The following is a 21801-nucleotide window of genomic DNA, read 5'->3' on the forward strand; positions in this document are numbered from 1 at the left end:
ACCTACAACGAGGGAGAGGGCCTTCTCAGTGGTGGCCCCCCAGTTATGGAATGATCTTCCTAATGAGGCCCACTGGTGCCAACATTGTTATCTTTTCGGCACCAGGTCAAGACTTTCCTCTTTTCCCAGGCATTTTTAATCAATCCCAAATCTATTTTTAGGTTTGGCTGGCAGCTCAAAGTTGTTTTTAGATGTATGTTGTCTCTATGTATGCTGCCTATTTTTATGTTTTTAAATTTTGTATATCGGTTTTTAATGTTTTAATCTTTTGTGAACCACCCAGAGAACTTTGGCTATGGGTCATTATAGAGATGATGATGATGATGATGATGATGATGATAATCCTGTTTCACAACTGAACACTTGCATTCAAAATAGATTCTTGGACTCAGCATTTGTGAGGCTCTAATCAAATAGCCAGTATGCCTTCATCATGACAAGATTCAAAATAAAACCATATACATCATTAAGGTGATATCTTTTCACAAAGAGCAACCAGAAACCAGCACAATCTCCGACATTGACTATAAAAATATTTATTTCCAATAATAAAACGTGCAGCCCCTAAAACCAGGAGCCAGAAAATATTGTATGAACTATTTCCAATAATTTCATGTATAATTAATATAATGCAGAGGGAGAAAAAAATCCCTTTCAGAGACATTTTTTCGCAGAGATACTTTTGCAAAATTTTCCATTTCTATAACTCTTTGAATTTGATTATACTTTTCATTATACAAATCACTATAATAAAATAAGAATGGTTCCAGATATGTACAGATTTCTCTGCTTTTCAGTTTTACAGTTTCTGAAAACAAACAGGAATAGCTTTCCTTCATATAATATTTAACAGAGTAACAAACTGCTCAGTTCTACATTTTGCCAGTAGAAGCCAGTCCATAACTGCTACAATGTACCTCAATGTCATGAGGCCCATTTTATGACCCAGGAAGTTCAACTTTTATTCAATGCATGCATGAAAGTAAACATGAACAATAATGACAGGGACAAAAGAAAGAAAGACTTTCTGGATTTCCAGAAAAAGCATTTTAACTACATACATTCATCATAGAGCTTAGAGTACCAAAAACATGTAATCTACCTTTGTTGGTGTGCTTTGAGTCATTTTAGAGGCCATATATAAGTATTAATAAGGCTAGTCAGCTAAAATTAATCCATTGAAGGACCTCATATTGAAGGATCATTTGATGGAGGGATGCATTACGACCCTCCATGACATCAAGGTCACATTTCCTGAGCTACGTGAAAGCTGAGCTGAAAGTTTACATTAACATATAATTAACATGATTTAAATGGTGCTAATTCTCAAGTAAGGAACATCTTGCGCTGCTTCTGTGATACCATTTGTGCAATTTCCAAAATGGAAAAAGGTTTCAAAATGTTTTGAAGATGATCAGCAGCTGAGATCCTTTTACAGTTCAATGCCAGAAAATAAACATTAGTTTAAATACACATGGCACTACATTTGGTTATTATACTTTGTTCAAGGACTCCACTAACAGGTATGATCTATTTCTCAATCTTTGATGGCAATGCAGGTCAATTAACTCCAGCTACAACCATGATTCATCACCAAGAAGATATAATACTGTTGAAAAGCAAAGAAATAGTGAATCATATTGACCAGTTTATTGTAAACTGGGGAAACTCTTTTCATGCTAAAATTTCTCCAGTTTTCAACCTTCAGTAGCATTTTAGTTTCACTTAAGAACCAATGAAATATCTTCTCACCAGCTGCATCATTAAGCAAAAGTGTCTAAAGGCATATTATTGTGAATCCCAACTTTCAAAATCCAGAAAGTGAAATCCTCCATGTTTTTCCTTCTTGGTTTCTGAATGTTTATGTATTCCTTCTGCTACCTTGAGGACTAGAAGTACAGTCTCTTAAAAGTGAAATTTGAGATTGTCAGGAGGATTCTGGCTCATAACCCAAACAAAAGCAGATTAGGAACCAAATATCACCAATTTCTGGTCTGACCTCATTCTGGTTCTAGAAATAAATAGGTACAGGAAACCCAGAAGTATTACCTGCATGAGCTATAAAATTCAGTGCAAATAATAAAAATGAGATCTCTAGGTAAATTGTTTCAAAACATGTTAAATGTTCACATTTTATTTATTTAGTGCCTAATGAACAGGCAGAACTGCTGTGTTATTTCCCTTCCCCTGCAGAACATTTGATTATCTGTTAAATACATTGTACCTCTAAAATCGAGCATGTAATACTACATCCATCTGCAAGCTTAGAGTTCCCCTGGGCAACTGGAAATAAAATACAAGCCCTGGTTTTCTGTAGCTCATTCAAGGACGACTTTTATTCCTGTTAGTTCAAGTGCAGAATATAAAAAAGCCCAAGGCCCTATTTATCCAGTTGCATCAAATGACATGGCTGGAAAACAAATGTCCCATGTCCCATTTCTAGTTTCACCAGGCATGGAAGAACCAATTTATTTGTGACAACATAATGCAGTCCTACAACAGTGTGTAGCCAAGACCAGAATGAAACAGTGTGCAGGTGCCTTGTTTACATGGATTGCTATTCTATACCCCAAATCTTTTTCTAGGAGATTTCATCCATCGTAAAGACTAACCAGTCTCTAGGGCTGGTGAAGTTAGCAACATGTGGCAAGGAGGAGGCATTGTCTGGGGTGAGGGGATTTCTTTTTGAAAGACATCAGTTTGTGGATGACCCAACCACGGTCTGGGCCAATGTTGGCTCCATGGTTTGGAGCCCCCCTTGAGTGGGCCCAGCTCCTCTTCACCACTGCCACCACTGCTCATTTCATAGAATCATAGAATAGCAGAGTTGGAAGGGGCCTACAAGGCCATCGAGTCCAACCCCCTGCTCAATGCAGGAATCCATTTGCTTGCCCGCACTGTGCCCAATCCACATAACTGCCCAGAGGGAGAGTACAAGGTAAGTGGAGGGTGATGTCATGATCCCAAACCAAGATCCTTCGAAGGTAGAGTCCTACAGTAGTAGTAGCTCCAAGGAGGAGACTGAATCACTCTCCAGGCCTTCCTGAATCAGAGTCCTCACCCTAAAACCTGCATCTTTCCCTGAGCCCCAGGGAGGTATCACTACCATCAAACTCCAAGGAGTGGACATCAATCTCCTCTGTAGAGCAGCAAGGACCAGAGGAACATTCCCTGCCTAATATGCCACTACTCCAAATGCCAACCCCTAAAACAGAGATGGGCAACTTGAAGGCCTCCAGCTGTTTTGGGCCTAAAACAGGGATGGGCAACTTGCTGGCTAGAGCCAAAGAGGGTTATCAGTAGAAACACCTGAAGGGCCAAATGTTGCCCACCCTTGCGCTACAAAAAGCCAACAAAGGCATAAAAAGGCACTGGCCCTTTAATCTGATCAGATGTAGCACTCGGAGGCGGTGCAGCTTCGAGACTGACTCTCTTGGTCATATCATAAAGCCCTGGCAGTTGCTCCAGGCCAGTCCTGAGGTAATTTGAATTCTTGATGCAGTTTCAGGCTTGCTAACAGTGATGCTGAAACCAGCCACTGGCCTCTTGATCAGCACCTGTCCAGGGTCCTGACCATGTTCCTGCTTCAGTTCAGCTCCAACTCACAGCTTTGCCTCTCACTGTCTCACCACTGCCACCCTGTGGTAGTGGGATCTGTGGTGGATCAGGACAGGTGATGCTGCATGTCCTCATTCTTGCTACTGTGCTGCTTGTATGCTCAGGTAGGGCAGGAGAACAGGCGATGATGGTGACAGTGGAGAGCAACAGTAGGACCAGAAAGCTCCAGGAGTAGACAGTGAGTCCCCTGCATGGTTGTGGGCCTCAGCAGGTGCCTTATGATGCTAATGGTTCCCACACCTCCACTCTGTACTGCAGGCTTTTACTGTGTCAAAGAGAAGCGTATGCCAATTATGACGATCATTTTTTAGAAAGTAAGTCTAATGTGCAAGTTATCTCACTGTTAAATATTCCAGAACAGGGGCTGTAGTTCAGAGGTAGTGCACTTGCTTTGCATATAAGGACCCAGGTTTAATCTCCGGCTTCTCCAGGAAGGGTTAGGCAAAAATCCTGTCTGAAGCCCTGAAGTGCCAGTCAGTGGCAACAATACTGGAGGAGATTGACCAGAGGTCTGACTCACTAAGGCAGCTTCCTACATTCCCCAGAAAGGTAAACAGTTGCAAGGTTACTTCTGTGCTTCCTGCCAAAGTCTCCTCCCACCACTTTCCCTGAAATGATGTGTCCACTTTGCAAGTGTCCACTAAAAAACCAGAAGCCTTGTCAGACCTTCCGTCCCTTACCTGTACTAGAGAATAAGCTAATTTTAGGATGTGGAAACCTGCAATTTTACCTCATAATGACAAGACAACCTACCTAACTGCATGAAAACCAGGTGGGAAAGCCACCTTGCGGTGACCTTTCTGCCTCAAAAACTATTTTGTATATCAGCCCTATGTTGACACTGCCCAAACAACTCCACAGTTTCCATTTATTCTCTCTACACATACATGCTTATATCACAGAAAATGTACTAAGGTGCCAAAGATCTTGTCCACTCCTAACATTGGGCAAGGTGGATTTGTACCAATATATTCCACGCAGGAGGAGATGAGCCCTGAAGAGTCTAACAAATTTGACACTGCATCCCTTCCTTGCAAGAATAACTCCCTTGATGGGAATGGGATTTTATGGTTGAGATAAAGGCAACTCAAACGAAGTTTGTCCTGCAATATCTTGCCTTAACATTTTAGATTACGTTAGTGAATGTTTACTTTTTAACATTCAATCACTCTCACATTATTTCCTTAAGCTGTCATTTCAACTGGCATATATCATTAACATGGTAATGAAATCCAGCAACTATGGATTTTGGAGAAGAAGAAAAAATCTCACAAATGTCTATATTCTTTACTCCAAGTTTCCTGTTGTGCCCACTTCATCACGTGGCTTGTTTCCCCCATGATATCTTCATATTGTAAAAGGACACACAGGAGAGATTCCATTTTCCTCAGATGCATCTCTTGTTATCATGCCCCAAACGGTCCTTTTCTTGGCACACCCAAGGCAAAGGTTTTGCTCCCATTACAACAAAATTTCTCAACCGGAAGCAGCTGAAAGACGAAGGCTCTCTAAAAGTTTGCAGACCAAGAGAGCCCAGCTCCTGACATCAGGCATGAAATCCACAGCATCTCAGTCTGTAACATTCTTCTGTTGTCCAAGGGCTTCCAGGTCTTACACCAGGGTCCCGTTCTTGCTGTCGTACTTCAGTGTGGCTCGGGGAAAGTTGAGGGTGGCATATTCTGTGGCATTCTGGGAATGGAGGTTTTTCACCTCTTCAGCTGAACGCTCCCGGATCTTGCTGAAGACTTGAATGTCTGCGTAATGCACACTGGTGTCATCGCGCTTCATGTACTTGGGCTTGCTCACAGTGGCATAGACTGGGAAGTCTGAGACATCATCATAAACTGGAGCAACATCAAAGCCCTTCAGAGAGAGAAAGAGAAAAATATTAAAGAAAGCAAACCCCTTCCGCTAGAGCCCACCCTAGAAATGTTGGTGCACAAGGTGGAAAATCCATATGGTACTCCTATTTCATTAATTCAAATGGAACACAATCCACTGGAAAATTCTTTTGCTCGAGTCTCATTGAAATGCAGGGATGAAATGAAGCATTGGACAAAGGAATATAAGGGCTAATATACAAACTCTGGAATGATTCAAATTAAGGAGTCCTGAATCTCTATCACATAGTGCCATCAGAACTGCAGATAAGCGTGCAACCACATGAATGCAATAAAGCAGATGTATTGCAGCAATTCGGTTAAAAATGAACTGAACTGTGTATGTCGTCAATGACATAAGCGACTAAGCACACAGAGTTGTGCTCACATGGTTGTGATTCATAGCTACCCATCAGTCCAGTTGCATGTACAAATTTGGGCTGAGAGGAAGGGTGTTAGGTTGGACTACTAGGCAGCAGTTCAACTCAAGGTTTACACACATTAACATGGGACGGAGTCAGTAGTACATAACGCCTTTAGAAGCTGAAAGCAACTGCTTGCAATTGGTAGTAAAGTCTCCTGGGAGACAGTTTACCTTTTTGCTCTCTGGCTGCTGTATACTCGGTTTATGGATTCTTGTACCTGTAGAAGAAACAGCTGATAACTTAGATAGTCCTAAACAAATAATTGGAGCTTGAGGCTAAATTAGAATAGGATGACTCATGCAGAATCCTAAGAATGTAAGCTTTAACATAAAAAGACCAAGTTTCTAGACCTCAGGGGTTTGGGGAAGCCTCTAATAATATGCAGGCATTGTGAAGTTTCCAGTAGGGTTCCTGGAGTAGAATTTCCTCATTTAAACCAAAGTTCCCATCCATCTACCTGGACAGTGGATGGATGGAAACATAAATACTACTTATATATGTTCACCCAAAATGTTCGCAAATTGTCAAGCACATGGTGATGTTCTAAAAATGCACCATTTTTTTATCAAACAGTTTACATTAGCACATTTTTAAAATTGCCTGATACCACACTTTAGTCTATGGAGGGAAATTGTGCAACTTTGGAAAATATGCAAATTTTCTCCACAATTTTCGGTTCTGTTCGTTTTTTATTTGTGCAATTTTCTGTTCGATTGTTTTGGATTTGTGCAAAGCAAAGATCGTAAATGAGCTGAGAAGCTGATTTTCAAAGAACCTGGGTAAACACAAACATTGCTTGTTCACCCATCCCTAATCATGTTTTTTGAATAATGTATTGACAATCCAAATCCAAATATCACATTGTTTGAACAATGTATTGACAATCGCAGAATGTGGGCTTTCAGGTAACAGTATATGAGATTATTTTGCATGAATGTTGACCAGCCTTCCCCAACCTGATGCCCTCCAGATGTATGGGACTACAATCCCCATAAACCTCAGCCAGTCTAGCCATGGGAATGATAAGAGTTGCAGTCCAACCCATCTGGAAGTCACTAAGTTGGGAAAGACTGTTGCAGACCCTCAGTTAGTATTCGGTTATTTGAGGCTGAAGTGATCCTATGTCGTGTGTGAGCGCGCGCGCGCACGCACACACGCACGCACGCACGCACACACACACACACACCCTTGTGACCTTTGCCAATTTCTAATTCAGTAGAGGCACTGTGAGGACACGACTCACTCCCTCTCCCTTGAGAAAGCTCAGATTTGTTTCTTTTGCAGAAAGCTTTCCACGAGACACTGGGGTGCAATGGACTAGTGTCCATGGCAACATCAAGTAGGAGGAACTCAAGAACAGAGCTTTCCTTTCAAGCCCTCCGAGAAAACTTGGGAACATTCTGTTTATTTCTCTGCTAACTTTGCTGTTTGTCAAGGGATGTGTTTTGCAAGGCTAGGTCGACATTGGTCTGCCAGGTAGCTCTAGTGTTTGTTGCTGCTGGCACCTTCTTGCTTTTAGGATACAACGATGTCTTCATCTCTATACAGACAATCTGAGTGAGGATGTTCCTTTATCCTCACAGCCCAGTGCAGACGTAACACTCTGATCCCATCATATGCTCTCTCTGTTTACTTGGGACTTTCCTTATTTCTGGTCACAGATATATAACAGAAGGGTGGGAATGTGGAAAGGAGCCATCCTTGGGATATTATGGGCCTCTCCCAATGTTCATCTGAGAAAATGTTGGAGGCGGTGTCTCCAAACGTGGCTAATTGAGAGCATGGTGTGCGATCATGCACTTCCTCTCTCTTCCTTCTTCCCCTCTCCATCTTCTCATATCTGGACCCTTCCTCCACAGGGGCTAAATGAGGAGTTGGAATTTTTACCACTCATAGAATCATAGAATAGCAGAGTTGGAAGGGGCCTACAAGGCCATCGAGTCCAACCCCCTGTTCAATGCAGGAATCCACCCTAAAGCATCCCCGACAGATGCTTGTCCAGCTGCCTCTTGAAGGCCTCTAGTGTGGGAGAGCCCAAAACCTCCCTAGGTAACTGATTCCATTGTCGCACTGCTCTAACAGTCAGGAAGTTTTTCCTATGTCCAGCTGGAATCTGGCTTCCTTTAACTTGCGCCCATTATTCCGTGTCCTGCTCTCTGGGAGGATCGAGAAGAGATCCTGGCCCTCCTCTGTGTGACAACCTTTTAAGTGTTTGAAGAGTGCTATCATGTCTCCCCTCCATCTTCTCTTCTCCAGGCTAAACATGCCCAGTTCTTTCAGTCTCTCTTCATAGGGCTTTGTTTCCAGACCCCTGATCATCCTGGTTGCTTGACAGTTACTCCTGACAGTTACTCCTGTAACTGTCCTGTAGTTTAGATACATTCCCTGGTGTTTATAACTCAGTCCAGATACCAGAAGACCTGGAGTGAATTGCCCTGTCATGGTAACACCTGTAAGAAACTCAAAGATATATATTTTTTTGTCCAACAGTATAAAAAAACATAGCCTTCAGCACATACCATCTAGTCGCCAGTGTTTATAGCACAAGACAATCTGTTGTAAATAATTTCTGCAGGCATTGTTACAAATGAGTATGTAATAACTTAACCGTTTTAGACTATTTAAATACTTGCACAGGATTTGCTTGTAATGTGCCCCTTGAACCATTTATGTGTAGTATTGAAACTGTGCTATGGTTTACATGTATGAACAGGCCGTGTTTGCAATGTGCTTTTCTAATTGAAAATTATATTAGTTATGTGTTGTCTCATCTATGTTTTATAGATGTAGTGTCACAGTTCCTTGAAGAAGGCTTAATAAAAAGCAAGAAGCCGAAACACCTCAGGCTTTTCTCTAATAAATTTGTTTATAGCATCCTGACACTCTTCTCTCTTTTTGATTTCATCTTGGATGCTCACCCACCTTGCACCAGGAGAAGAAAGACCATCAGGAGAAAGGCTGGGGAGAATTTACCTGTGAGAGGATGGGCTTACAGCCTACTCCCAATTCCTCACACAAAACACAATCTTCATTGAAATAAACAGAACTTGCAAAAACATGTTGATGGCAACTCCCCTTCCCCTAAAGTTCTTAAACCAGAAGAAGAGTTCTTAATCTTCCGGAAAAGACCATGTTCAATGGTGCTACAAAAAAGAGCCCTATGCCTCGCTTACAACCATGCACTGTAAACGTTTGTCCGTGGGGGTGTTATATTTACCTGGCTTTTCTTTTTTTCTCTTAAAGGGTGAAGGACAGCTCCTAAAATAGACAGAGAGGTGCATGAACTTCAGAGGATTTGGACCCTCTGGGGATACTTTGAGTACTATTTCACAAATATTAATGCTTACAAGTAAGATGCGCAACAAAATGTTACAACTTCAAGATCTCCTGTTTGGCATTCCATGCCTACAGAACATGCTCAGAACTCATTGCGCCATTTGGGTTTTTCCTCGCTCCCCTGATGCTTTTTTCCCTAAAAAATGTGGGTATTTCTGCAAACTTCAGGATTCCCCCCACCCCCCAAAGCCTGCTGATGCTTCCTTCTTGTGCCTGTGTGGTGTCATTTTGGCTACATTAGGATAGGCACTCAAGAAATTAGTTATCTATTGGTATATACAGGAGAGACCTGTAACAAAATGTTGCAGTATGGAGTATGCTTCTGTTCAGTGTTCCAGTCGGTCAGCCATGCCCTCCTCCACAATACTAAATGCCATTCTCACCCAATGGTCAGTTAGCACTCTTTGGCTATTGAACATCCTCATTGTGCTGTTTGGGGGGGGGGGTGCACTCTCAGGGGGTTTCTTTTCTTTTTGTATTTCTGCAAACTTTGGGGTTCCCCCAAGTCTTATGCGTGGATGGTGCCATTTTTACTGCATAAGTACCGGCACTCACCTCTGAACATCAGAAAAAGAGGAAATTATGATTTGCCACTGTAATAGGTGCGCCCAAGATTCACAGTCTACTTTGAACTCAGAAGGATACAATCAAGAGGACTCATGCAGGATATATTGTGGATTGTGTAGCCTGGATGTCTGTTGATGGCTAAGGAGACATTCAGGAGGAACAATCCACTTGAAAGATCTCCTATGTGAGCCCTGTTTCTGTTTATTACTGCTTGACAGCTCTGATCTTCAACACACCAAACAGAAAGTCCCACAGTGCTAGGGATATTTGATGCACTTCTAAGTGAAAGGCTTTATTCTGTCTATACCGACTTTGTCCTCAGCTGTTTGTCGGGGAAATGTGTTTTGCAAAGGTAGCCCGGGCAGCTCTTCTGTTTATTGCTCTTGGCTGCTGCATGCTTGTTTTTAGAAGAGATGTTTTCAGGTCTAAAAAGTCTGAATTCGGTTGCTCCTTTATCCCCATCCATGGCAATATAGACCTCATGCAGAAACGTTACACTGACATTTCTTACCATGGCAAAGAAATCAGGAGCAGGTTGTGGGACCATATGCTTCCTATCCCATTCTTTTAATTTAAATAAGTTGGTGGAGGAAAGACCAGGAGGACATAAGCTACTTTCAGACTGGATTCCTGCAACACTTTTCTATGTGGGGCTGTCTTTAAAAGGTCTGGAAATTTCAATTGGTTCAAAAGGAGGCAGACAGATTTCAGGGGTATTCTGCATGAGGCGTCTATCATGCACTTATCATTCCCTACTTGTATTTTTTGTGAGTTCTTTATATGACATATTGATCCTCCAGTTTCGCTTCAGTGACTAACCAGTACTTTCAGCGAATTTTTTTAGAGAAGGAAAAATGAGGGATTAAATTCTTAAAGCAAAAGAAAACATTTTTTTCTCTTGTGTATTTCTGCTATTTCAGTATATCACAATGCCACCTAGTGGTTATATAGCAGAAAAGCAGGAAAGAAAATGCTCCTCGTATATAGCTCGGTTCTCAAGTCTGCCCCGAAACCAAAAGTCGATACAGCAGATTAATAGCCAATTAACAGCCTCGTTCAGAGAAGCTCTTTATCTGGAACTCAGGTCTTACATCATCTGCTGCACTATTTGTTTCCAAGCTCAATTAAAAGTGCTGGTTTTAACCAAAGCCCTAAATGCCTTGGAGCCAGGATACCTCAGGGACCCATCTGATCCCATATGAGCCTGTCCCTAGTAAAGATGATCATTCGAAGCTCTGCTACTGATTGCACCCCATATAAGATCAGATGTGTGCATGCTCATGACAGGGCCTTTTCAGTGGTGGTACTGTGAACTCCACCCCCACCTCGTGGAGATCTGTCAACTCCCTTCTCTTTTAACGTTTAGGTGCTTCTTGAAGGCTTCCCCACCACCACCCTCTACATGCCTTTGGTCTGCTAGATTTCTGCCATTACATCATTCTTGGTTCTGAATTTGCTATTTTCGATCTTGTTTTAGCTGCTGCCACCAGAAGCTCTTGACTGCTTTGCTTTTGTGACAACTGTGTATTGATTATCTTTTAATTCTCTTTTTAATTCTAGAAGTTGCTTTGCGTGTCCTTGGGACAGAAAAGCAGGATAAAAATAATAAATGCTACCTAATCTCCATTTTAAAAGTAAACAAACATGTACATAAATAAGCTCAGCAGGACTGAAATCCAAATAAATATACCAGAGGTCAAGATCTGTGAGCGACACAGAGGAGCCGAGAGTGAAGAGGCAGGCTTGATTTGCAAGCAGAGAGGAGGGACATGTGTGGGTTCTTTAGCACAGGAGATGCAGGGTAAAAGAGGCAATGAAGGTTCAGAGAAGTACTGGCAATCTCGTTTCCTGTCAAAGGATGCCATCTTTCCTCCTGGCAGGGTTGAAATAGAACATTTAGGTGTCTGGGCTGGGCCTGAAGTAGATTGGAGTCCAGAAATGGAGGCAGAAGATAGAGCTCTGTGTGTGGTGTATTTGGGAATGGGGTTGGAGCTTTGTCGGGTTTGAGGGTAGAGCTCAGTTGTGTTGTGAGTGGATCCTAGCATTTAAATGTATAAGAACCCCAATCTCTTTTGCACCTGATCACCTTCATCTAGTGGCAAAAATGACAAATCCCATCTAGCGAAGAGACACTTCCAGGCCAGAGTTGCTCAGCCTATGGCAGAGTTCCCCAACCCTGTTAAGTCTGTGGGCATATTTGAAATTTTGAACGTGTGTCATGGGCACTGTCACAAAATGGCTGTCATGAAGGTGGGGCTTGCCCATTCAGAAAATGGCTCCTATGGTGCACATGGCTGGTGGGCACGGCTGGTCACAGCCCCATTTCCCACATGGCCAACTGGTGAGTCTAAAATACAAGTTAACTTGCCCAAGAATGTGCATAAAAGATGGGTTCTGAGTTCCAAACAGCCACTGGGGAAATACCATGCTGCTCAACAGTTATTTGGATATTTAATTATGGGCTGGTGAAGTGGTCTTGAATGGCCTATGGAAAAACACAGTGGCAGGAGTGCAGTGACAGATAGGGAAGCTGTTGCTAAGCTACCCATCTCAAAAGTCATTTTTCCATGGAAAGGATTGGAAATGCCGAGTCCTGCTGGGCAGGGAGCCACCATTAGTGGCTCTGTGACCTTCTGCAGAAACAAACGCCCAGCTCTTGCAACAGCACCCGCCCTCTCCCTGGAAGCCAAAGAGGGGGTGAGCCACCAAAGCATCATACAACGAGTCCAGCACGGCCGCATCCTAGAAAGCGAGAAAGAGCAGCATGATCAGCCAGGCTATTACCCCTACTCTCCCAGTCCCAAAACTGTACACAGCCTTTTGTTACCAGCAAGGTTCCATAATAAGAATGCCTGCGCTCTTCTCTGCACGGGCACATGGAATAGGTGGTTCTGTAGCTGCGCTGAATTTCCAGGCTCAAAACCCCTGTTGAACCAGTTACACTGTCTTAGCCCAACCTACTACCCAGGGTTGTTTAAAGTAGAATCATAGAATAGTAGAGTTGGAAGGGGCCTATAAGGCTATCGAGTCCAACCCCCTGCTCAATGCAGGACTCTGCCTTAAAGCATTCCTGACAGATGGTTAGAATCATAGAATCATAGAAAAGTAGAGTTGGAAGGGGCCTACAAGGCCATCGAGTCCAACCCCCTGCTCAATGCAGGAATCCACCCTAAAGCATCCCTGACAGATGGCTGTCCAGCTGCCTCTTGAAGGCCTCTAGTGTGGGAGAGCCCACAACCACCCTAGGTAACTGATTCCATTGTCGTACTGCTCTAACAGTCAGGACGTTTTTCCTGATGTCCAGCCGGAATCTGGCTTCCTGTAACTTCAGCCCGTTATTCTGTGTCCTGCACTCTGGGATGATCGAGAAGAGATCCTTGTCCAGTTGCCTCTTGAATCGTGAATAAAGTGGGCAAGGGAAAACCGTCTATGTCACCCTAAACTCCTTGGAGGAAAAATGGCATAAAAATGTTGCTGCTGCTGCTGCTGCTGCTGCTAATAATAATACCACCTGCTTGGAAAATGAAGTGGTAACGCTTTCCCTGAAGTATACCACTTCAACCTGCAGGTAGGGGTTGTACTTGTATGTTTCAATGCCCATGAAAGAAAACTTAGTGTAGAAAGCTAGGGAGAAGAAATCCATGCCTGACATGCTATGTTTCTTCACGAAGGAAATTGTCCCATGGAGGAGCATTGACACCTAAGAGGGCCAGTGCAGGATCTGAACAAAGACCTATCAAGCATGCTTAGACAGAGGGGGGAAAAGTCCACCAACTCCCAGCATTCCCCAGCCAGGATTGCACCCTTAAGTGTTCTCCATCTAAGTAGCAATGACAGAGGAACCTGCTGTCCCCTTGGCCACATAAATGGAGCAGCATGAAAGATCCGCTGACAGCTCTCCTGCCTATCTCTCAACACCAACATCAGCTCATTCTTCTCTCTGCCCTGCAAGGCCATGCAGCGCAGTTGAAATAGCCCAGGTTTAAATATAATCCCTGCCCACCCACCCCTGGCCTCTTTCCTAAGAAATACAAGGCCCGGTATCGGTTTTCCAAACTGCTTTTCCCTTGTATTGCCTGGCAGAGTGAGGTGGTTTTAACAAGCCGCCTGCGGGCAACAGCTATTCCGAGGCCTGGCTGCGGGCTAATCCCTGGTGCAGCGTGACTTGCTAAAGATGGACGGTGTACCTCCCAGCCTCGGCCAGATCAGCTAGAATTAGAATGGACAAGACCTCTCGAGCAATTTGGCTCCTACTGCCTCTCCACCCCAAATACAGAATGTTCTCAGTAAAGCTTACCCTTTGAGACTTATTTCTACTCACACGCAATGTACACACCCTGTTTGGTTTTGGTTTTTTTGCATGGGAGCACTGCCCCACAGCTGGGACATTGCTGATATTGACATTTAAAGCCCTAAACGGTTTGGGGCCAGGTTATTTGAAGGAACGCCTCCTCCCATATGTACCTACCCGGACCTTAAAATCATCTACAGGGGCCCTTCTCTGTGAGCCCCTGCCAAAGGAAGTGAGGCAGGTGGCTACTAGGAGGAGGGCTTTCTCCGCTGTGGCACCCCGGTTGTGGAATGAGCTCCCCAGAGAGGTCCGCCTGGCGCCTACACTGTACTCCTTTCGTCGCCAGCTGAAGACCTTTTTATTCACTCAGTATTTTAGCACTTAATTTTAACTTAAATTTAAATTATACTGTTTTAACTCTGTATTTTAACCTTATATCAATTTTGCTGCGTGGTTTTATCCTGGTTGTGCTTTTTATATTGTATTTTGTATTTGTATTTTTAACTTGTTGGTTGTTTTATGATGATTTTAATTTTTGTGAACCGCCCAGAGAGCTTCGGCTATTGGGCGGTATAAAAATGTAATAAATAAATAAATAAAATAAATAAATAAATCTTGACTGCAGCGTCTGGCTGATTTCGCTTCCCCTAAGTGATGAAAGGTTCCTTTTCTTACAGCCATCGGGACCAAGCTGTGGGGCTGTTGCTAGGCCTCTGAATGTATTTCCTAGGACCCCGGTTCTGTTCCCCAGAGCCCCGAATATCCATTGGTGCCAATCAGGACGGGCCCACCCATGAAGCAAGGTGAGGCACCTGCATCGGGCAGCAGAGAGTGGTGAATTGTGCCGCTCACCCACCACTACTATCCCACCTCCTCCAGTGGGGGCTTTAGAGAGCACCGGCAGCGGCTCTCCCGCCAAAGCATTTGCCACAACGAGAGGGCGAACAGCAGGGCTCTCTGGAGCAGCCACCCGCCCGCTGCTTTCTTGCCGAGAGCCGTGCGGCTGGAAGAAGTGGCACCTAGGCTCTCATAAGATCTAGGCAGGTGCGACTTGTGGCCACACATTTTTCCTTAGAGCTGGCGTGGCTGCAAAGGTGAAGGGGTACAGTGTGGTAACAGTGGGGGGAAGGAGCATGGTATGTTGGTGGGTGATCTTTCTCACCTCAGACGGCAAGAGAGCTCTTCCAATGGAAGAGGCTTTTTTGTTTGTGCTAAACTTAATTGCCATGCAGGGGATGATTTTCAAGGGAGATTGCAGCTGGGGAGGGGAGGGTTAACTCCCCCCACCCAAACCACCAACCCCCACAAAAAAGAAATCAGGTTACTACCTGTATTTAGGTTCTGGCAGTGTTATGCATGGATATTCACCCTGCCACCACCCCTTACAGTTGTATGTTTAGGACCCCTCCCTCACTACAACATTTCTGGCTGTGGGAGGGGAATTTGGTTCAGGCCTACTGTGGCATGCAACTTTCTTTTTAGAAATGAACCCCTGAATTGAAAAGCTACCTCTACCCCAAATTTAGAAAACTTGTCAGTCAATCAGGGGGGAAATCCTACCCTGTCTCCACTAGATGATGCTATTTCTCTGTTCAAATGCGATCCATCAACATCAGAGCAAAACCAAAAACCAGGATTTGTTTTCATGGGAGCTTTTCCTCCGTCTACTTAAAGCAACCTGGCAGACGCTCACAGGCAAACGCAGGCATGCATGCTTTGCTCATCCAGGAGGTATTTCCACATTTGCCCTAAAAGGCAGACCTTTTCTTTCTACTGCTTTTTTTCCTACTAGTTAGGAGGCAAACACAACAGGGCACCTGAGATGATGGGGATACTGCTGTGTCCCCCCCCCCCAGAGATCAGCCTCTCTCAATTGGGACACAAAGAGAGGAGCCAACCCCCAAATCTAGGCTAAAGAAAAGAAACTACCAACACAGCCAAAACAGCTGATCCCACTCCACACCTAGTTAAACTTGTTCAGTCCCTCAAAGGCCCAAAATTTGGCTGGAACCCCCATAAAAGAGAGTGGCTAAAACACTGAGGAACAACCAGGAGGTATCAAGTTCAATTCTTGCCTCTTGTCAGCGTGGCACTCTTTCTCACGCTCAGGTCCTCGTCTGCAATAGGAGGCAAACCATTCCTTTTTCAAATCCACGAGATTTCAATTCCCACCCAGGAACTCAGTGCAGACCAATCACACTGGGTTCAGAGGGAACCTCCATGCTGGCGAGAAGTCCCAACTGACCAGCTCCCTCTCCCAAGCCCAACTGTGACCTGTAACTATGTTTTTCGTTGCCATGTGGTATGCAGAAACCAGCAAGCAAAACTTGCGGGCGTGGAGATGCCAAACACAGTCACCTGCTAAACTGTCGCAGGCACGGGAGCAGTGAAAAAGCTGGCAACTTTAACTTCAGCGATTCAAAAGGCTTGAACCCTGGCTGGGTAGCCAACCACCTGTTTCCCTCTCCCTCCGATGAGTGGCCAATGGTTCCAAAGGGGAGGTGCCGGAGCACAAGCCTGCCTTTCCATTTCATGCCCTTTGACCGCCTGCTCAGGTGCTCTCCAGGCATTTCGGAGCGCAGTTCCCAACATCTCCCAGCCAGCATGGGGAAGGGGTGGGTGGGGAGAACTGTAATCCAACACCTCTGGTGGGCATCGAGTCGGAGATGGCCGACGTGCAGCCTGCTGCCGTTGGCACTCTGTGCATGTTCAGCGCCTCCCTTGTCTTTAATAGGTAGTATTCCAAGGGGGGGGCTTTGGCACGAAAGCAGACTGTGTCTGGGGCTACGTGCCTCCAACTGAGACCCAGGGGGGACGGAAGCAGGGGGTCCCCACCATACAAGGATGAGCTGGGCTTCCTGATGCGGGGCCTTGAGCTTCCTTCTCCTGCGGCTGTCTACCTCGGGAAGCAGCGATCCCCAACCTGGATCCCTTCCCTCCCTCCTATCAGGGGTCCGCTGTGCTTCCCAGGTAGCTCACGCGCCTCTCTTACACGCCCCGGGGGCTCAGAGAGTGGGGGGCGGGAGGGATCCTGGTGCCAACTTGGGAAAAATCAGCCCCCCGTCCTCCGATCAGGAAGGCGCCTTCCTCGCCCGGTGGCACTCACCCCCTTCCGGCGCAGCCACAGAAGTTGCCCATGTCGTCGCGCCGGGAAGGCGAGAGCTCGCCTTTCCTGGAGCAAATCGGGAGCCGCACTGGAGCGCAGCGAGGCTGCATTTCCTGGTTCGCTCGCTCGCTCAGCCCCCGGCGGATCCAATCCAAGGGAGTGCCTCGGTGGACGTGTCGGGTTTCTCGCCGTCGAGCCAGGCAAAGCGCCGGCTGCCATCTACTGGGCGCGCGTCGCCCGAGGCGGCTGCGCCGGCGGGGTGGGCGGCTCGTTCCCCGCTTCTCCGCCTCGGCTTCGGAGGAGCTCGGCGCGCACGGATCCTTGGGGCTGCGAGAAGGGCGGGGGGCTTCCCTGCGCAGAGAGAAGGCACTCTACTTTTTGAAAATAAATAATAATAATAATTAGGCTGACCATATGAAAAGGAGGACCGGGCTCCTGTATCTTTAACAGTTGTATTGAAAAGGGAATTTCTGCAGGGGTCATTTTTATATATGGGGAACCTGGTGAAATTCCCTCTTCATCACAACATTAAAGCTGCAGGTGCCCTGTCCTCTTTTAAAATGGTCACTCTAGTATAGCTCCTGCAGTTTTAACTGTGAAGATGAAGAGGAAATTTCACCAAGTTCTCCATATGTACAAATGACAACTGCAGAAATTCCCTTTACTATGCAACTGTTAAAGATACAGGAGCCCTGTCCTCCTTTTCATATGGTCACCCTAATAATAATAATAATAATAATAATAACAATAATAATAATAATAATAATAATAATAATAATCTCTTTCCAAATATGAAGAGAGCCTCCAGGCCAAAACCTCATCAAGCGATTGGTGGGCTTGGCTTCCTTGGAGCATCTTGAAGATCATGAGCAGGGTTGGGCCCAGGGTCCTCCCTTCCTTTTCTCAAGGGGTTGGCGGGGGGGGGGGGGGGGGACACACACCCTTCGTTTAGAGCAGGGTGGCCAACTAGCCTCTAACTTTTCTTCCTTCCCTGCCGGGATGCCTGAGCAGCACCTGTTTGATTTCGCCACGATATATGTAGCTGTTAAAGGCACAGGAGTTCTTCCAGGAAAACAAAAAAGGTGGACCTCTGAGCTTATGCTACATACATTAGGGTGACCATATGAAAAGGAGGACAGGGCTCCTGTATCTTTAACAGTTGTATTGAAAAGGAATTTTTAGCAGTTGTCATTTGTATATATGGGGAACCTGGTGGAATTTCCTCTTCATCACAACAGTTAAAGCTGCAGGTGCCCTGCCCTCTTTTAAATCTGGTCACTCTAGTATAGCTCCTGCAGCTTTAACTGCTGTGATGAAGAGGGAATTTCACCAGGTTCTCCATATATACAAATGTCACCTGCTGAAATTCCCTTTTCTATGCAGCTGTTAAAGATACAGGAGCCCTGTCCTCCTTTCCATATGGTCACCCTAACATACACACACACAGAAAGAGAGAGAGAGAGAGAGAGAGAGATGTGGCCAGTTCTGAAACAAAGCCAGGGTTGCAAGCTGTTCAGCCTCCTCCTCTTCCCTTCTCGATCACAAACCAAAACTATCGTAAGAACATCAGAAGAGCCATGGTAGATCAGACGGAGGGACCATCTAGTCCAGCACTCTGTTCACACAGGGGCCAAACAGGGAACCAAAAGCAGGACATGGTGCAACAGGACCCTCCCACCCATGTTCCCCAGCAACTGGTGTATTACAGACTTCCTGCCTCTGATACTGGAGGTTGCACTTAGCCATCAGGCCTAGTAGCCATTGATAGCCTTCTCCTCCAGGGGAAGACCAGGCTATCAATGGCTACTAGTCCTGACGGCTGTATGCTACCTCCACTATCAGAGGCAGTGTGCCTATGTACACCTGTTGCTGGGGGACATGGGTGGGAGCGTACTTTTGCAGTTATATCCTGCTTGTGGGTTTACTATGGGCAGTTGGTTGGCCACTGTGTGAACAGAGTACTGGATTAGATCCAGCATGGCTCTTCTTAAGGGAGCAGGTGATTGGAACGTCCCTTTTCTGCCTGAGACTCTGGAAAGTCAGAATAAACACCACCAGATAAAACGACGGCCTGATTTGGTACAAGGTAGCTCCATATGTTAAGGATCGGGGCTTGCTCCCTCTCCCATGTCAGCAGAGGGGGAACTCAAGATGGTGCCCAACTCTCCATCAAGGCCTTGACGTCCCAGGCTGAGCCCTCAGCATTTTCAAGTAAGAACATAAGAAGGGCCTTGCTGGAGCAGGCCAAAGGCCTCTCTCATCCAGCATCCTGTTTCTGATAGTAGCCAAGCAAATGCCCCAACCGGGAAGCCCATTGCAACACAGGAGGGCAACAGCGCCCTCCCGCCCCTGTTCTCCAGCAACTGGTATTGAGATGCATACTGACTCTGAGAACAGAAGGAATATCATCACGAGGGAGGAAGAGCCTGGGAGGGCCTCGTCCAAGGTTCTTGAGAGCCACCTACCTTCAGTCAGGGTAGCCCTCCTGAGCTAGATGGTCTGATTCAGTATTCTAAGCCAGCTTGATGGGAGATTTGCCCCCTCGTCGTTCACTTGAAGATCTGCCAGTGTGCAGGCAGTTTTTGGAACAGATCAGCCAAAGCTAGACCATGCCTAGATGGGTGCAATGGACGTAGTTCCACTGGCGTTTGCCTTTTTCATTTCTTTTTTAAAGCAGGGGAGACGTGCAAGGCACAGCACACGGACCTCAACACGTTTCTGTGCTCTGGAAAAGGGCATCAGCTGATTCTGACTCTATACAACTTTTAGCCCAGCTTTTTCCCTTGGATTACAACTCCCATCTTCCCCTGGCTGCTGGTTCGAAAACATCTGGAGGGTGCCCGCTTGAGGAAGTCTGTATTAGAGACACAGAGCACCTGTTCATTTTAAAAATGCTGAGCCTCAGCTCTGTTTCCATGCACCCAAACTACAAACGATGCCCGAGTATACCCTGAATAAACCCTCCAGAAGTGTCAGGCTGTGCTTATATGAACGCATCCCCTGGATCTGTTTTGATATCAAAAATAACCCACCCACCCCTGCATCGAGACTCAGGAATAAAACAAACTCCAGGTTTGCAAGCCTGCTCCTTTAAGCCCCTCTCTGGACATGTGCTGGGTTTTGAGCTTGACTGGGGAAACAGAAAGGCACCAGAAAACACTCTCCCTGCCAGCCGATTCTTGGCTGCCAGTCCACATTCCCTTTTCATAACGTGTCTGTGGGCACAAAAGAGAGTCTGGGTCTCAGCGTCCAGGCTTAACAATGCAATAGTGTGGGGTTTTGTGCTTGGTTGACAAAAGTCTGGGGCTGCAATTCCAGGCTATGCATGGGGGCAGAAGTAAGCCCCACTTCTTTGGGGCCTGACATAAGAGGGGTGTGTGTGTGTGTGGGGGATAATCTGCCTAGAAAGAAATTTGACGCTGACTGGAGGAGGGAGACAGTGCCCAGCCGTGGCAAGTTCCATCCTAAAGTTTATTAGATCACACGGGACAAAGAAAGATGGGAGACAGAACTGCAAATACAAAACTGCCCTGGAAGGTGAATGGTTCAACTGACATTGCATGTATACAGACTGCAGTCCTAAGTGCATGAATAGAGTGCTTGGCTTTCGCCAGGAAGACCTGGGTTCAAATCCCCACTTAGGCATGAAGCTCACTGGGTCATCATGAGCCAATAAACCTTCTCTCTGCCTAACATATTTCACAGGGTTGTTGTGAGGACAAACTGGCGGTGAACAGTGTATGTCCACTGCCTTCAGCTTCCTGGAAGGAAGTTGGGGATAAAGATATTTTTAAAACTTGTGGGGAAGGCCCACTGAAAACTGGGCTGCTGGTGTTGGAATGGTGAGACCTGACCAAGAGGCACTCTCCAGGTGACTTTGGGCCGGATGTTCTCTGTCTGTGTGTGGGAATGACGAAGAACCATAGTTATATTGAGAGGGGAGGTGGCCAATGCAGGAATATTCCAAGCCCTGTCTCTGAATTTCCAGTTTGCTTTCTTTCTTTCTTTCTTTCTTTCTTTCTTTCTTTCTTTCTTTCTTGTTTTAAGTCTCTAGCCGCTTTTCACTTGCAGAAATGCAAAGGAAAACATTACTGCTTCCTACCCAACTGCTCTTGGATAATCCGTACATTCTGGCCTGGAGCCCTGGATATGGCAAACAAGCATGGCATGTCTTTTTAAAGTGTTATTAATTTCTTTTAATAACAATGATGAATGATTAAACCAAAATCCTTTAGCAAAACCCCTGGAACAGCTGCCTTTGCCGAGCTTCGGCCCCTGCTATCTTTGCCTTTGCCCTCCTCCACTCACCACCCTGTGCTGTCTCCCCTTCTGCTGAAATGTAGATTGCAAGCTTCATGGGATAGTTATCTTTTTTTAAAAAACCACTCTATAAAGCATGTATTTATGGAGCTGGCTTGGGAATGCTGGGCATTGTAGGACTTTTTTTCTGTCTAAACATGCATAGGATTGTACCCTTAGTACATTAAATAACTTCAGAAACATATGTCTTCTTGTATTCTTTTATGCTACTTCACATCAACTTTTGATGGCCCTGACCCCAAGTACCCTCAGGTCCCC

General features: G+C 45.5%; 2 protein-coding genes across 2 annotated transcripts in view; both read right to left on the minus strand.

Annotated features, from left to right (window-relative positions):
- DIXDC1 (DIX domain containing 1) overlaps nt 1-21801 on the minus strand; it is a 309778-nt gene that overhangs the window by 74624 nt on the left and 213353 nt on the right. The window lies entirely within an intron of this gene.
- C12H11orf52 (chromosome 12 C11orf52 homolog) lies at nt 584-17300 on the minus strand. Its single transcript, XM_063139192.1, has 4 exons — nt 17224-17300; nt 9141-9181; nt 6094-6140; nt 584-5481 (listed from the first exon to the last, which is right to left on the minus strand). The coding sequence occupies exons 1-4, from the start codon at nt 17253-17255 to the stop codon at nt 5230-5232; spliced, it is 372 nt and encodes a 123-aa protein (XP_062995262.1). The 5' UTR covers nt 17256-17300; the 3' UTR covers nt 584-5229.

Source organism: Elgaria multicarinata, chromosome 12, assembly GCF_023053635.1.
Source record: "Elgaria multicarinata webbii isolate HBS135686 ecotype San Diego chromosome 12, rElgMul1.1.pri, whole genome shotgun sequence".
Lineage (NCBI taxonomy): Eukaryota > Metazoa > Chordata > Lepidosauria > Squamata > Anguidae > Elgaria > Elgaria multicarinata.

Bases quoted from the DNA above. Each gene is read 5' to 3' on its own strand.
- C12H11orf52 (XM_063139192.1), bottom strand. From the start codon at position 17,255: ATGGGCAACTTCTGTGGCTGCGCCGGAAGGGG. The intron at 9,182-17,223 runs GTGAGTGCCACC...TGTCTATTTTAG, and splicing joins TGTGGCTGCGCCGGAAGGGG to GAGCTGTCCTTCACCCTTTA. The intron at 5,482-6,093 runs GTAAACTGTCTC...CTCTCTCTGAAG, and splicing joins AGCAGCCAGAGAGCAAAAAG to GGCTTTGATGTTGCTCCAGT.